Genomic DNA, 17,825 nt, shown 5'->3' with positions numbered 1-17,825 from the left:
AAAATGCCAAAAATTTCTTATCTCATTTCAGAATCTACTCATATGCCAGACTGCATCTGGATTCCTGATTTTTTTTTTTCAACTCCTGTACCTTCAGAAGATATACAAAGAAGGCTTTTACGTAATTCAGTGGTTTTTATAGCAAACTAAAACTATGCGGAAGAGATTAAACGTTGGAAGCTATTTTTAACCAAACTAATGGTATCAAATTCACTAATATCATAAGCTGCAGGTGTCTCCTAAGGTAAAATGTAAGACGATGGAAGAGCTAGTAAGACAAAAGGCCACTGACTACAGAAAAATAGCAGTTCCAAATTACATTAAATTAGGCAATTCTGCCCGACACTCCCCCTGGTGGTTTTGCCCACAGAGATGAGCAAAATCCTCCAGCCTAACGACAAAACGTCCCGTTAATAGGATTAAGTACCTCTCATCAGATAAGTAGAACATGGCAAAATCCCTGACACTCCCAGAAATTAGATCAGAGCACAGCCCAGCCCCTTCCTGACGCAGGGAGCAATTTTGCAGAAGAGGTGTTTCAGTATTAATGGTAAATATACTGGGTTTTTTACTTTTCTTTGATAGTGGGTTTTTGTATTTCTTTGCAAAGTCACTTGGTCTTTCGCTATAAATGTAAAGGTACAATATGCAAGTAACTATAGAAGTAAATCCAGGCTATAAACAAATCCAGGCTTTTAATTTACATATGCACTTGTGGCTGATCATTGCATCTCCAGTAAGGCTATATTGGCTAACAAGAAGGCACTTAAATACTGTCTTTATTTAATCAGATGAGAACTATGAAGTGCAGTTGCATGATTTCTAAAAAATAAACCTTTCTCCTCTGCTTTTAGGAGGGAAATAAAGCAAATGACATTTCTTTCCCTTATTTTGTTAGAATTTCTTTCAGCTGCTGATCTGTTTGTTTACAAAACTGATCTAATTGCCAATTTCTTGGCACACCTATTATTACATCTCAAATAATAAGTCTTGTTTTGAAGGACAATGAAAGGAATCGCGTGTTTGGACATAAGGAAGGAAATAACATTCCAGAAATTTCCCTTTTTAAAATTGACAATACTGTTAAGCATGGATGCATTTATGCTATAAACTAAGGACACAGTGTGAAATCAGTAACTAGTGTTTTTCACAAGTTAGAAAAGGGACAGACTGAGCTGCATAAGCTTTTGGTTTTATATATGTATGTCCTGATTCTGTTAACCTCTGTGCAAACCCAGTGAATTCATCTAATTAATCTAAATAGATAATTACAAATGAGGTCAAGCTTCTTACTCGTGTTTTCACTAAGAGTAGCATTTAGATGCATGCTATAAATCTTAGAAACCATAGTTAAAGACAAAAATAATGGAAACTTGTATAACGCTTAGCAAACATTGCATGTAGGCATTTGAACATCATGACAATGTTTACATTTAACTACACCGACCTGCTTTTTTAATAGAAAGAACATGAAGTCCTCTTGGATATTTATAATATATATGCTATGGCTGAATGGTCATCAGTGTGCACCAACAAAGCAGGAGGAAATGAATCTCCGGGAAAACCTGAAGCGTACGTATGCTTTTCTTTCTGAGGTGTGCTGGAGGGCCCTGGGCCCCAGTTGGCTAGTGCATTTTGACTTCCACACTCACTGGCTTCAAGACGTTCCACTTTCATGCATGGAGCTTAGAAACCATAATAAAACTGACTGCATGCACCCACACACACACACTGGGGACATAAGAACAAGCAGGATGAGAAAGTAAAGGGATTAACAGATAAGCGGCCCCTTGCAAAAAAAAAAAAAAGTATTTACAGGACATTTAAAGGTTATTTGGTCCCTCATAGATCATTAAAATATAAACTGAACTCAAAATTCAACAGATTTTGAACTATTTTGTTTGTTTAAATAATCCTTGAAAATGTTCACAATTATACACTTTGCTGAAAGGTGGCTTTTACAAATAATTTAAATAAAATTATTTAATTTAGAAAATAGCAGTTATTCTGCATATACACATCTCTAAGCATGGCTTTATTTTGTTGATAGAAACTCCAAGAGGATCAACCATTAAGTATTTTTTTGTTTCAGTCTATATTAGTCATATTTCTGTAACGAACAAAAAAAGTTAGGTGTGAGGAAGAAAGATATAAAGGAAAAAATGACTGACATGTGCTTTTGGCATTCTCAGGGTGATAGGATTTTTACTTGTTTTATATAGCTCCAGTGATATTCAGGGTATTTCCACAAAGGGAACAAATACAGATAAAGGATAGGCAGTCATGCATAGCTTCAAGGTGTAACACGTGGGCCAGCCCAAGCTTTCACCAAAAATGATCATGACTTCACCGGAAGTCTAGAAAACAGGTTGAAGGCACCTGTAATCTACATTTTCAATATGTAAAGGGAAGCTATCACAGGCTGCTATCAGATCAAAGATGTTGATATAGATATATAGATTATGTCATTAGAAAACTGATGGGTAATCCTTGGAGATATCCAAAACCCAGGATGAGGTTTTGGAGCAACTACAGCAACCTGCTCTAGTTGATACTGCTTTAAGCAGGGGGGTTGGACTCAATGACCTCCAAAGCTGCCTCCCAGCCTCAACTGTCCTGGGATTCAGTAATCAGCAGTGGCACAGTCAAATATATAGCTTGAGTTACATGCAGCTGATCCTTGCAAAGGCTCTGGGCCATATTCTTATCTGATGGAAAATGTCTTGGCTCACTGTTATTCAGCATTCACTATCTCAAGATTTGGCTCTGCCACTGTAGGGAAACACAGAGCTGTTTCATTCTCCTTCATCAGCAGTGCATGACAATTTGCAATAGTGTTAAAATCTGATTAAGTCACTGTATAATTTGGCTTTTTTTAGAATTATCTGAAGTTGGAGAGAAGTATGTAGATGAAGAGGTAAAGAAAGCTTTGATTGGTATTAAGCAGATGAAAATTATGATGGAAAGAAATGAAGATAAGCACATAGATCTGATGAAAACCTTGAAGAAGAGCAGTGAAGAAAAACAGGTAATATAAGTGCATCTGGGGCTTTTTTTGTTTGTGTTTTTGTTAGCTTGCAGCTATTTTTAATCAAAGATGAGGCAGGTTGTACAAGGATTTAGCCTCACTCCTGGAAGTAGTACAGCATGCCATTGTGCTCAGGCCAATAAGCAACACAGATGAGATCCCTTTTTCTCTCCCCTTTTCTGGAGAGAATGTAAATCACATTGTATGTACACTTTAAGCAGCATATGTCTCTTATGTGATCATAGGGTTGATAGAAAATCTGCTTCTGCCCCTTTGTCTTACTATCAGAAGAAAATCACACTCACTGCTCATTTCTAAAAATGCACCGCTTCACTGAATTCACCCCAAGGCAACTGCAGGCAACTGTGTGACAGTGTTTTGTGTGGAAGGTCCAGCAGCTCTGCCCGTCATGTCTCTGAATACCTGAGGTCACAAGATGTTTCCCAGCTTGCTTGGTAAACTTCAGACCTTGAGGAAAAAATCAAAGCCACAAATGATAACATGCTCTAGAAAAAGTACAGTGAATCAGGGAAATTTCCAATGTCGTAGTGCAAGGCCTAGGCTCAGAGCCATGTGCTCAGATGATCTGAATAAACAGAGATTACCGTATAGTAAAAGAAATACAAAGATCCGAGCTTTTGGTTTCAATGAAGTTGAAGGAAAATTCCCTCTTGGCCTGACACCTGATAGTTTAAACTATTTGCAAGCCAAAAAGTACCTGACAGCTTTCTAACATCTTTAGGAACACCACTGCACTCTCACAATCAAAACTCTTGTTAGCTCTTACTTGATGATTTCACTTATGCAGAGCTTACATTGACAGTGAGAGTTCATAAAACACTGAATAAATGCAGTAGAAAGATCAGAAAATAACTAAACCTAGATTACGAAGATCGCTGTTGCTGTCTCCATCAAGCACGTTCTGATAGAAGTTTTCTTTTCTATGAGCCTCTTCCCTACTGAAATGCTGCCAAAATGAATAAGCCCAACCAATTAAAGGTTTCTTTCATACTTAGGAACAACTTGGAACACTGTTTGGAAACCTAAACTATTAAAATATGTTGCAATTGCAGAGAGAAATTAATGATGTGCAATCTACTTCAACAGGAAGAAATTTTCTGTCTTTCATTGCCAAGTCTATTCCAAAAATGCTGTTTCTGATCTGCTCAGCTTTGTTCTCCACCTGATGAAGAAGGATCCAATAAATAGAAGCAGCATTGTAAAATGCATCTTGTTTCCCTTCATTATGGAAGGAGTGCCTCACACAAGAGCAGGAAGAAAATCCCTCTCTACAGTCTTTTGATTAGTATACTCCCAAACAGCAGAAACACTATACTTTCATATATTTCTGCATTAGAGAAAGACTTTATGTATGGCAAGGACCCAGCCTCATGGAATATTAATCCCTTAAAGAATAGAGAAAGGCACTGTTAGTGGAACAGATGAATACTGTTCAGATGACATGAAAAAAATTATACAAGTTGAGCACACGACCACATGGGAGGTTGAATTCTTCTTGCACAGAAAGATGTGTGGCTTTTTTCATTACATTAAAGATCCTGGTAGACTGTAGAGATCCATTGGTTTCTTTAGGCTGTGCCTCCTGAGAGAACATCGGAAAAATCCTATAAGAAAAAGGTTTTCAATTTTCAGTTCCCTCCATACGTGACTGCAGCTGAGAAGACAACTTACCCTAATGGTTAGGCATTAGCAAAAAAAAAGGACCCCAAAATAGTTAAAATGAGTGATCAACACTGGGATAAGTATTTGGAACACTAATCTGAAAATTACCCTCAACTGAATCTTTCTCTTACTTAGCAAGCCTTGCGACTTATGGATGAAGTAAAGGCAAGATTGGAAGAAGAAGAAAGACAATGTCAAGTAGCCTTGAAAAATTTATGGGATGAATGTGAATCTTGTTTAGAAAGTACCTGCATGAGATATTACACAACTTGCAAGCATGGTGTGTCAACCTTTAAAAGAAAGGTAGGAAGAAATTTTGTATCCAGAGAATACTTTTGAATTCACTTAAGAGTTTTAGATATGACACATTTTATTTTCTTAATACCTAAATCTGTAGTTATATCAGGTTACTAATATTAATTTGATTTGGAGGGTATGGAAATGCGAAGTTATATGACAGGGATTATATGTGATTATATTCATTGGACGTTGAGCCAAAATGAGTTCAGTTGCACCCTGGCGAGATTCCATGGACACTGATTATTCCTCTGACTCCAACAGACTCATTACAGATATGCAACATTTCCTCTCACAGTAGGACTTGCATTAGGATAGTCAATAACTATTTGTAAAAACCACCACATAGATTCTTTATGGTCCATCTGAAAATCGACCAAGATAAAAGTATAGATATAGTTAGCAAAATTCCATTGGGAAAAAAAATCTACTTATACAACATCATTCTTTCCTATACTTATTTTAAATCAACTCTTGAAGTAACAAAAAAGCTTTAAAATGCTTAACTATTTTTTTTAATAAAGGAACCTGTCATTAAAGGAGATCCCCCTACTTCTACCAGAAATAAAATATGCTTTCCTGGCTGGAAAATTATTATTACTACAAGATTTAATAAAATTGTAATCACTTTTTTTCTTTTTGTTTGGGAACATGCTTTAAGTGTAGCTTAACAAACAACACTGCAATTACTGCTACTGAAATGTTAGCCAGATTACCTAGCTTTCACACCCCATGTGTTGAAAAATATAATAACTTAAACATTAAACATACTGTGTTTCAGACAAGCTTTGGAGCAGAAGTGTATAACATTTGTATATATTCTTAAACTAATTCAGGTTAAAATGTGGGAGATATTAAATTTAAGACTATTGGCGATACTTTTAGCTTTTTAGATACCACTCATGGATACCTCAAATGTACCTCTTGGACTTTCAAGAGGCCGTGGATGCTGAAATTATTGCAGTAAAAGTTATATACCACCTTGTCACTGTCTTTGACCCTCTTGGTAACTTCCTCAGTGAGCTATATGCCTTATTTGAAGTATTCAAAGTAAGAAAAATGTGATATGACCTAAATAATTAAAACAAAAAAAGGACAAAGAGGATAGCTGTGGGTGAGGACACACAGGCAGAGGGCTTAGGCTGTTCCTGCAGTGCCATTTCACAGTTCACCTTCCCTCTGAGCTGCACTAGCGGTCAGATTGAGATGATGATGTGATTTATTTTTTTTAAAATGTATGTGTATATCTGTCTATATCTATCTATAAGAATATCTGTCTATATCTATGTGTATGTGTTTAGCAGGGTGCTTCTTGATGCTTGCCTGTTTCCTAATGCCATGGAATGTGGCTCCAAAAAACACTCCATTGGCTCAGGGAAAAGTACTGTCTTAAAGCAGAGTGGGGAACCAGTGGCTGAGACCAGTGGCTGAGGAACTGGGAACCCTGTATAGCAGAGCTGACACTCAGACTCTTCCATCACCAAACCATGGACTGAGAGTCACTGCTCTCTTGATTTTGCTGGGTTTCAGTTTGCAGAAGGATGTAAGGACTTGCCCATTGGCGAGAGTGGGCAGGCTTTTTACAAATCATGGCAAGAAGAATCACCTTCTGTTCCCTACACTGCACATAAGTACACAGAAATGCATCTCACATCTTTCCAAGATAAAGTCCAAATTGTTTGTTGGAAGAAATCCGAATGCCAATACTTTGAGCCTCCACAGATTAAAGGGCAACTGGTAACCTTTTTACTCCAGATCTGATTTGGAGTAAAATTAATGCTAATGATTTAGATTGAATGTACTTCCCCTCTTCAGGGTCTAGTGTCTTAAATTACTTCAGAGAATATGTTGTGTTTGCAGTTATTAAGAGGCAATTGTTTCTACGGTTGTTTGAAAAAGAAAAATTAGAGCCTGAGAGATGACAAACTGGTAACTTGTCAGGCAGCTGATCTGTCTCCTTCTCATACACAGGTTGAAGATTTTTTGAGGAAAATACCTCCACTCATTTTCACTTTTCATGAGGATCAAGGAAAAGACATCCAGTTTAATGAAAAGTCTGAGAAAGAAGACAGCCAGCTAGTAAAAATGGAAGATTTATTTAGCCAACTATTATCAGATGTGGGCTCAATATTTGACAGAAGTTTCATTTTTTTCAAGCACATGCAAAAAGAATTTGACCAGTCTTTTCAGACATATTTCATGTCTGATCTGGACTTGAATGAGTCCCCCAGCATGGCAGCTTTACCTGAGGACACCACCAGAAATGACGGCTCACAAAAAGGCTGGGCTATGCCTGGCTTTTTACAGATAGTTTTTGATTTCAGTAGGACTGTGTTTGAAGGTGTCAGTGAGGTGATTACCGATGTATTTGATGAATACAGAGACTATAGAAGAGATTTGCCAGAACAAACCAAAGGCAAGTGTTAGAAAATGAAAACCAACTGCACTGTTGATGACATCAAACATTTTGGGATTGCTAAACTATGGTTAATGGTTCAGCTTCCATTATTTTAGTGTGAGATACTGTAAGGAAGCTCTGGAGGTTTTCTTGGTTAAAGAGATATGGAGTAAAGATAACTTTTATCAGTTAAGTGAACAAGTCACCTAGAAATCTCAGAGAAATATTGCAGGGAGACTTGTGGATCCTACACAGCCTGATTTTCATGGCACTTCTCAAACCATTTGCAGGAGTTCCTCAGGAGCCCCTGCATTCAGGACAGATGCAAAGCTGACTGACACATTTAATCTCAGCATTTGTCAGGATATGATTTGTATCATCTCTTATTGACAGGTCACCAATTCTAAAAAATTAGAGTAATACCATGAGATGTCAAGACATATCCCTGCCCTTGCCAAATGATGTTAAGTTCAGCTTGACAGCTGCAAGTTCCAGTCTACTGCAGCAATGTAATGTGCCAATCAAATACCAGTCAAATAAAGACCAGACTTCAGGTTTTTCAGTGACCAGAAAATTCTGGGCATACCAGTGGTGATAACTCTCAGTGAAGGGAAAGAAACATGGCCAAGTTTTAGAATACAAATAAGCTTTATATTTTACTCGTGAAAAAGTAGAGCAAGCATCATTTAAATACGTGCTGGTGCCTGTCTATAAGGAGATCGCAGTGAGCACATGCCATAATCCTGAGTGGCAGGTGACATAACCATTATATGATCATCAGGAAACATAAAGTTAAGTGATTCTTCAACAGAGTTTCAAAATTTTTTTTCTGTATCAGGAGCCATGTCACCTCAGAAATAAGTTTTGGTACTGTGCTCTCGTCTAGCTGAATGTGATTACGAAACATCTTGACTTCTAAGGGTCAAAAAGATCTTACCAGAACGCAGATGTTGTAGAAACAAATAATGTGTAATAATATTAGTAATTTTTGGTTATTAGTGGGGAATACACTACAACATCTTTGTTAGGGAATATACTACACTGGCATGAATTCTTTGAAAGAACTCAGACTAGGTAATGAATGTGTATTTATCAAGACTCTAAGCTTAATGGCAGTCTAAAAATACTACGACTTCATTGCAGATCCTGACAGAAGTGGCATGTTCTCAAAAATTGTGCCAGGGCACCAGAGACCTCAGTGCAGGGAGCTTCGGGAGAACTCCTCTGGATGCCCACAGTTTCATGAGAGATGTCAGAAATGCCAAGACAATCTTTTGCATGGTAAAGAGCTATTTTTCTTGTTTTTCTTCTGTAATGCATTGATTCCTGGTTTGTAGATTTTGAGGCTGTCCTTTTCTACTGCACTGTCTTCATATTTTTGGAATTAATATCCAATCACTGAGTTTTTACTGTAACTACAGGTACAATCACCATTCCTCAGTCCAGATGATTTCTATTAGCTTTCCCCACTGTCTCCACAGAGTGTCACTATAACTCAGTTGTTAACATACCGCTGGTGGCCCAAAGAGAAGTTCCACCGTCTATAACAAAACACCGATATATTTTGTTAGAGCTGACCATCCTGCAAAGACACAAGATGTCAGTCAGCAATCGATCCTCCCTGGGTGCAGCAGTGCTGAGCAGAAAGTGAGGAGAAGCTCAAACTCCTGACACTTGCTTCTCCTGCTGACAACCAGGTGTAACATCAGATAACACTCAGCTCCTTGCAAGGAAAGCAAGAGCTTGTAATTATTCTTTGTTGAACGATGTTAGCAAACAGGGCTGACAAAAAGGGGATTTCACGTCAGTATGTAAGGAGATGGCAGAGCCCTGGTATGTACCCTTCATGGGCACCTCAAAAAAAATCAGGCTGCATCATCTAGAACTCCCACTGCAGCATAACACGTCTGTATTTCTATAATTATTTAGGTCTTAAAAGCCAGAAAACGTGCTTAAACGCAAATGTCTTCAGAATATCTCCAGTGTGGCAAATATTAACGATACATTGACACATTTTGAAAAGAATATCAGACCACTAAGAATATTTTTTTTTCTACGCCTGTGTATTACAGATACCAGTTTGTATCTGTGATTACTTTATTATCAGCCTGAAGGTGTCCCTTGACAATATTATTGCACAGAAAACAAATTGAATTTTTCTGGAGTAATTTTTGTATAGGTTTAATAAAATGTTCTTGTTTAATATCCATACGCCAGTAAAAAAACCCCAGGAATCTTCAGTTCTGAATTCATTGAAGATGATGTCTAGTTATACTGTTAGATAAATATTAGGTCTTAACATTCAACAGGAATACTAACATACATTACAGGCTTTCTTGTAATAACCTGTGACATAAAATCATAGAATAGTTTGGTCGAGTCATCTAGTCTGAGCCCCCTGCAACGAGCAGGAACATACTTATCTAGATCAGGTTGCTCAAAGCCTCATCCAATCTGACCTTGAATGTTTCCAGGGATGGGACATCTATCACCTCTGTAGGCAATTTGTTTCCATGTTTTACCACCCTCATTGTAAAAAATGCCTTCTTTATATCTAGTCTAAATACACCCTCTTTCAGTTTAAAGTCATTACCCCTCGTCCTCAGGCCCTGATAAGAAGTTTGTCCTTATTCAGGTACTGAAGGCCACAATTTTCTTCAAAGGCCACAGTAAGTCTCCCTGGAATCTTCTCTTCTCTAAGCTGAATAACCCCAAGTCTCTCAGTCTCTCCTCTTAAGAGAAGTGCTCCAGCCCTCTGATCATCTTTGTGTCCCTCCTCTGGACTCGCTCCAACAGGTCCATATCTTTCTGTGCTGAGGACTCCAGACCTGCACGCAGTACTCCAGGGGTCTCACGAGAGTGGAGTGATCTGCTGACCATGATTCTTTTGATGCAGCCCAGGATACAGCTGGGTTTCTGGGAAGAAGAGCGCATTGCTGGCTCATGTCCAGCCTCTCATTCACCAGCACCTCCAAGTCCTTCTTGGCAGGGCTGCTCTCAATCCCCTCATTCCTCAGTCTGCGTTGATACTGGGGGTTGCATCAACCCAGTTGCGGCACCTTGCACCTGGACGTGTTGAACCTCATGAGGCTCCCATGGGCCCACTTCTCCAGCTCCTCCAGGTCCCTCAGGATGGCATCCTGTCCTTCAGGCATGTCAACAGCACCATTCAGCTTGGTGCCATCCATAAACTTGCTGAGGGTGCACTCGATCCCACTGTCGATGTCATTTATGAAGACACTAAACAGTACTGGTCCCAACATGGGCCCCCAAGTCACTAGTCACTGACATCACTAGTCACTGATCTCTATCTGGACACTGTGCTGTTGACCATTCCCCTCTGGATCTGACCAACCAGACAATTCTTCATCCACCAAACAGTCCACCCATCAAATACATCTTTCTCCAATTTAGGGAGAAGAATATTGTGGGGGACCACGTAAAAGGCTTTACAGAAGTCCAGATAAATGACATCTCTAACCCTTTCCTTGTCCACTGATGTAGTCACTCCATCATAGGAGGCCACCAGGTTGGTCATGCAGGACTTGCACTTAGTGAAGTTGTGCTGGCTGTCCCAAATCACCTCCCTGTTCTCCATGTGCCTTAGCAGAGCTTCTAGGAGAATCTCTCCTATGATCTTCTCAGGCACAGAGGTGAAGCTGACAGGGTGGCAGTCCCCAGAGTACTCGTTACTATCCTTTTTTAAAATAGTGCAATATTTCCCTTTTGCAAGTCACTAGAGACTTCACCTGTCTGCCATGACTTCTCAAATATCATGGAGAGTGGTTTGGCTACTACATCACTCAATTCCCTCAGGACTCATCAACTCCAACAGCCTTACATACATATATTCAGTTTCCTCATGTGGTCTCAAAACCGATCTTCTCTTCCAGAGGGAGGAACTTTGCTCCCCCAATCCCTGCCTTGCAGTTTATATACCTGGGATAGATTGACAATGGAATATGAGCAATTAAAAAAACCCATAATCTATAAGGAGATTATGATGTTGCTGTATGCAAAATCTACCAAATCTATTTAGCATAAGAGAAAATCTATAGCCATGAAATACAATATAAACCTCAAATTACTTGTTAAGTCATTGTAATATAATAAATGGGATAATAAATCCTTTTAGTCACTGTGAGCCTAAACTAAATCTATCAAAAGAGGTAAGCAAGAATTATTCTTTTTTTCAGCATTATTTAAAGACCAACCCAAAACATGCCCGTTTGCTAGACTTTTTTACAGTTTTCATTACTTCAGATAGAAGAGACAAAGTACAAAACATAATACTGTATTTTTTAACAGATTGCCCAAACGTTCCTGAGCTGCACATAAAATTTGATGAAGCCTTTAAGCTGGTTAACCTCTCAGGGGAGCAGTATGAGCAGATTCTCCAGGTGGTTCGGCATCACACAGAAGACACTTCCTACTTGTTGACCAAAATGAAAGAAAGATTTGGGTGGGTGTCTGAGTTATCCAATATGACCATCGGACCAGAAAGCATTTTCAATATAGTTAAGGTAAGGGCTGTCTTCTGAAGGGAGTTATTGCTGCCTTTGACCTGCACTTAACTCATATTTACGTTCTTGGGGGGTTTGGATGTTTGTACATGTGTAATGTCTGGTTGTACAACACAACATTCCTATTCATCTTGAATTTGTGTATGCTCGACAATCCTTTGATGAGCTGAAACTCCTGAGGTTAGAAACTATTTTCTTCTAAATCCTTTCAGCCTGATGCATGGCTGACAGGCTAACCTGAATCACTGTCTGATAAGAGTAAATTGACACTAGTAGCTTTGGCTGGCCTCAGATTACCTTCACAGATAAATTGCACTGCAGTCAGTAACACATCTTCATTGGATCGATGAATATCTAGCTGTCTATGTTTGTACCTATATATTCCAAAGTTCAAAGAAGGCAAATGTTAGACAGATTCTTGCAGTGGAAGCTGCATATATTTGACAGCATCTGTCAATATTCCAATAAGTACATCATGATTAATTGTATCTCACACACCAGAATACATACAAGGTAAATCCAATCAATTTTCCTGGGCAAGGGACGAATTCTCCTTTCCTACTCAGAAATACAATGTACTACTATTACGACAAAACCAATACAAAATCATGGTGCAAACCACAAAAAATAAAGCACAAAATAAGTACAAGGGGACAGGCACACTTTCCCAACTCAGTCTGAGCTATCTGTCTGAGGAAAATAAAGTCTGGTTTAGAAAAACACAAAGGAATACATAACTTCAACCACACAAAAGTTGTACTGAAATTAGTGGGACAACTTACAAGTTTTCATTAGGAGAAGTTCTTTATAGATGGAGTTCATGGTATAAATATTAACATGCTTTAATATGGTCTTGCATTGCCATGTCAGCTCTTTCCGCCACCTACAATAAGCTTTGGCATTAATTCAGACACCCACTGCCTTTTCAGAAGAAAGCAATTTAAAGAAAGTAGAGAGGTCTAAATTATTCCTCTATTAAATTTCCCCTTATTAAAGACAGTGGGCACAGTAGGTATAAACAAAACTGAAAGTACTCAGTAGTTTGTAGTGTCTGAAGTACTGATTTCTTCTAGGTGGTACCTGGGGATCCCTTCAGTAAAAATGAAACTGTGGTAGATGTGAATATTCTGACTTCTCCTACTTTCACCATTAAAGTTCCTCCCAATTTAGACCCAGAGAGCGCTGAATTCATTGAATATGTAGCTGGGAAAGCACTGCAACTGTATAAGCAGAATTTCTAAGTGGTAAGTTCATTCTTTGTCCTTTCATGGAAAACAAAATTCTTCCTAACAGGTGTTTACATTGCAATAAACTTTACTTGGAACAGAATTCAGTCATGGTATATACAAGACTGCCTCCTCAGAAATGACATATTGATTAAGACAAACAGAAGCGTTATGGAAAACAGAAACAAACACTCAAGGTTCTAGCCTGCAAACACAGACACAATGATATTAAATGATTTGACTTATTTAACTGTGAAACCCTCGATCTTTAAGTAACATCTGGGATGAGGTAACGTGATGATAAATATTTCTTTACAAAAGAATTGCCTCACAACCACAGTCCACTGTCTTGGCATCAAAAACCATGTCTTTGTGTTTATTCATCATGAATGAACTGGAATTGCCACTCTTCATTATATTTTTTATTTTCAGTGGTGTTTAAGAGCATGCTTGTATTATTTTTCATGATAAAGGACTGCAAAGTGAGAACCACCACCAGGACTTGAAAGATCTGTCTTATCATAACGTTTCTCCATTGGCAGCGCTCTGCTCAGTTGAACAGTGTAAACAGAATCTGCAGTTCAACTTGCAGGAACATGCACAGAAAGATCCTTCTCACAGGCTTCTAACCATTTTTGTAGAAGTCTCCCTCCATGTTTAAGGGATTTCCAGATGAGGAAGGAAGAACCAGTTAGGCAGGCAGGCAGGGATTAAAAAATGCTACATATTCTCTAACCCACCAGGGAATCTCCAGGAAAGATGGGGTGGCATCATGCTGCTGTGCGGCTTGTAAGCCACCCTTCCCTGGGTTTCCCTTCCCAGGGGGCCCTGGGATGCACAGGTTTAGTGACCTCTTACAAGTGGTTTTACCAGGGGACAGAGCTGCAAGACGCATGAGACCTTTAGGCAAATCACTACGTTGTCCCCCCAGTCCTCTGAATAGGATGAGATTTGGACACAGCTCCTTTTTAGGTCATTGGGTGTCTGATATCCTCAACTCAGAGATTGAAGCATGACCTGAACTCACAGAGAAGTCCGAGGAGTCATGTAAAAAGCATTCAACATTAACAAAGTAGATGAAGAAAATTTCAGTATTTTGTATTAACTCTGGTTATTCTTTTGAGGTTAGATGTACAATTTTTAAAGAGACGAAAGAAATCATTTCCACCAGAGGCTGAGGTGGGCTGCAGAATTTGGGCATAATATAATAAGCCTCACTACGAACTTTGTTTAGGTAAATACTGGTGAAATGATGAGTATATTATATTTAAAATACAAACATTTCTAATATTTACAAATATATAAAATAAAATGTTCAAACAGTTTCTGTACAAACTTTCTTCAAAATTCCCTGTAATTGATATGCATTTATTGAGAATATACACTCTTTCAGATCATGGAATACTAATCTTCAAGGCCTAATAATGAGAATAATTATTTCCTTAGTCTGATTATGATTTTTAGCCTGAGTTTTAGTCTGATTTTTCTGTGCAACATATCTTGTGTAGCCATTTCATACCTGAGAAAAGTAAGTGGCATTGATTTCCAAATCACACTACCATTTTACGTTCAGTTTGCACAATATTACACATTCACATGAAAATGTGGTGATAAAAAAAAGAGTTAAAAGTCTACAAGAAAATGGAAAGATCTATAAGAACAAAAAAAGAGGGAAAAAACCCATTTCTCTTTGGTTTTTATGTAATTTATGTTTCTATAGTAGGACACGGACACATTCCACCTATACTAATTTTTCTAACATATTTTTCTCAATCCAAAACCAAAATGTATAATTTCTTTTTTTTTTTTTCCCTCCTAGGAAAGAAGATGTGTGAAATCTTCCTTGACCTCTATGGTTGAAATACCCCTATGCTCAACATACAGCTAATTGTTAAATTATTATGGTTAAAATAGTTGCATATAAATAAAATTTTGCTTAGTAAATACTGTGACATATGAGCTATCAACCAAAGACTGTAGAAATCTTTTAAATCAAAACCAAAACAAATCCATTTTAATATTAATTTATTTAAATAAAATGTTACTTATGTTGTAAATTAGGTAATCTTTGATAATGAGCTATGGCTCTGGTTATCCAAATATTTAAGAAAATAATCAGCTGTAAGCATACAAGTAATTTCTATTTGCATGCTTGAATTCAAGCACATTCTTAATCATTTTCAAGATTGGTCCCTACAGATGTTGCACATTCAGCTAAGTTTGAATCAACCAGATTTCCATATGAATGTAGCATATTATTTTGTGATGAAAATGTTCCATTTCTTCTTTCAGTTGCTTTTGATGTTTATTGTGTACATTAAATGACTTTTCCGAATATGCAGTACTGAGTAAGTTTTCTGCTTTTGGCATTTCTTACTTGTAGTTTGCCTCTGGAGTTTATTTTTTAATTAACTAACAGCCTTTATTAGTAAAGAAGTTCATTTTTTCCAAAATTATGCACATTAGCTTTCAATGGTAATTGTAAATTATAATAAAGTTTAAGAACTGATAAATCACTCAGCTAGAAGGAGAGCTCTAGGTGATATAGTTTCATTTGCTGTGCTCAGTATTTCTAAGCATTATTTGCACAGGAAAAGTAGCATTTTCTAATCCACAGTCCTCTGTTCTCCCTAACTTCCATCTTATATACCTGTATTACAGGCTCCTAATCGTGAGAGATTAGCAGTCATAACTCCTGTAATCACACCAGTGGTCAGAAAGCCGGGCTTTATCTGAGAGATAAGTGACTCTTACAAAATGCTTGACTTCTAAGAGATACTAAAAAAGAAATATTCAGAGAAGAGTTAGTTTGTTCTGACTAGCAGAGATTACACCTAGAAAATTTTTGGAGGACACCACATTGGGAACAGTTGCCATCAGACACAAGTAAGGATGCAAAATGATACTGAGACACAGTATATGGTCATGTACAGTCTTTCCTTAAATACCATCTCTCTGGGAAGTCCTTTCCAAAGTCTAATCAGCCTTTCTGTGAAGAAATTCTTCCTGATGTCCAACCTAAACTCCCATGGCACAGCTTAAAACTGTGCCCTCTTGCCCTAGTTGCCTGGGAGAAGAGGCTGACCCCCACCTTGATACAACCTACTTTCAGGTAGCTGTAGAATGATAAGGTCACTCCTGAGCCTCCTCCAGGCTAAATAACACCGGCTCTCTCAGCTGCTCCTTGTAGGACTTGTGCTTGAGACCCTTCACCAGCTTCATTACCCTTATCTGCACTCACTCCAGCACCTCAATGTCCTTCAGAAGCTCAGGTCAAGGTAACACTGCTGCAATGTGGAAGACGAGCTGTGCCTGGGGCATGGCACTGCAAGAGCACCACACCAAAGACACAGGAGGCTGACACCAGGTTGCACCTAAAGCTTTGGTGGTTCAGGATATTCCTCCAGCTGGGGGGATCCAATACAAATGTGTGTGGCCTGCCAGGCCCAGCTGAAGGCTTTGGTCTTGTTTAGCTCTGAAACGGGATCCCTGAGGGCTGCAGAGAGAGGGAGGTAGATGAAAAATGCCAGAAGCACTTTCCAGCATGCAATGAGCCCAGAGAGTAGTTACTTTGCCAGCAGGGTAGGTCTAAGTAAAGTCACAGAATCACAGAATCAATTAGGTTGGAAAAGACCTCTGAGATCATCGAGTGCAACCCGTGACCAAACACCACCGTGTCAACTAGACCATGGCACTAAGTGCCGCGTCCAGTCTTCCCTTGCTGCACCACCTCCCTGGGCAGCCCGTTCTGATATCTCCTCATCTGTTCTGTGAAGAAATTCTACCTCATGTCCAGTCTAAACAAGGTGGTATAGTTTGGAGCACTGACCCGGGCCAGGTGCTCGGGACAGCCCCTCCCTCAGGGGGAACGGAGACCGCGCCCGTGGGGGCTGCGGCGCTGAGGAACCCCGGGCGCGCAGAGGTAAGGAGAACGGGAAGACAAGAAGCAGGATGTAGCGGGGCCGCTCCGCCCCTCGGCGCCGCTTGGCGGGAAAGCCGGGCTTTGGCGGGCTCGGAGGAGCAGCGGCGGGCGGGAGCAGGACCGCCGTGCAGCCGGAGCCCAGCCCGTCCCGCAGGGAGCCTCTCGCCCGACATGCCCGCCGAGGGGGAGCCGCTGAGCGCCCCCGCCGCCGGCCCGGGGCTCGGCGAGTCGCAGTACCTGCAACAGGTACGGCACATCCTACAGCACGGCCACCGGAGGGAGGATCGCACCGGCACTGGCACCCTCTCCGTGTTCGGCATGCAGGCGCGGTACAGTCTGAGAGGTGGGCACCGCCGGCACCCGCAGCCCCTGTCCCGGCTCCCCAGCCCCTGCTCCCTCTCCCTGCCCTTTGCTCCCCATCTCCGGCCTCCTGCCCTGTTCCCCGCTCCCTGGGCCCTTACCCCCCTGCCCCTACTCCCTGCCCCTGCTCCCTGTCCTCGGCCCCCTGCCCCTGCTCCCTGCCCCTATCCCCTGCTCCCTGTCCCCCTGCCCCTGCTCCCTGTCCCCTGTCCCTATCCCCTGCTCCCTGGCCCCCTGCCCCTATCCCCTGCTCCCTGTCCCCCTGCCCCTGCTCCCTGTCCCCTGCCCCTATCCCCTGCTCCCTGGCCCCCTACCCCTATCCCCTGCTCCCTGGCCCCCTGTCCCTATCCCCTGCTCCCTGTCCCCTGCCCCTATCCCCTGCTCCCTG

General features: G+C 40.2%; 2 protein-coding genes across 2 annotated transcripts in view; both read left to right on the top strand.

The window, feature by feature from the left end:
* Positions 1-450: 450 nt before the first annotated feature.
* On the top strand, positions 451-15,491 carry CLUL1 (clusterin like 1). Its single transcript, XM_027638906.1, has 9 exons — positions 451-550; positions 1,463-1,572; positions 2,880-3,028; positions 4,847-5,014; positions 6,980-7,424; positions 8,550-8,687; positions 11,715-11,929; positions 13,003-13,173; positions 14,975-15,491. The coding sequence occupies exons 2-8, from the start codon at positions 1,470-1,472 to the stop codon at positions 13,168-13,170; spliced, it is 1,386 nt and encodes a 461-aa protein (XP_027494707.1). The 5' UTR covers positions 451-550; positions 1,463-1,469; the 3' UTR covers positions 13,171-13,173; positions 14,975-15,491.
* Positions 15,492-16,597: 1,106 nt separating this feature from the next.
* The window catches only part of TYMS (thymidylate synthetase), a 9,580-nt gene continuing 8,352 nt past the window's right edge, over positions 16,598-17,825 (top strand). The window contains exon 1 of the mRNA XM_027638967.1: positions 16,598-17,420. Within this exon, the coding sequence (XP_027494768.1) occupies positions 16,844-17,420 (577 nt within the window). The 5' untranslated portion in view covers positions 16,598-16,843. The remainder of the gene's footprint in view (positions 17,421-17,825) is intronic.

Source organism: Corapipo altera, unplaced genomic scaffold (assembly GCF_003945725.1).
Source record: "Corapipo altera isolate COAL_440 unplaced genomic scaffold, ASM394572v1 49, whole genome shotgun sequence".
Classification (NCBI taxonomy): domain Eukaryota; kingdom Metazoa; phylum Chordata; class Aves; order Passeriformes; family Pipridae; genus Corapipo; species Corapipo altera.
This window is presented reverse-complemented; position numbering and strand designations above follow the sequence as displayed.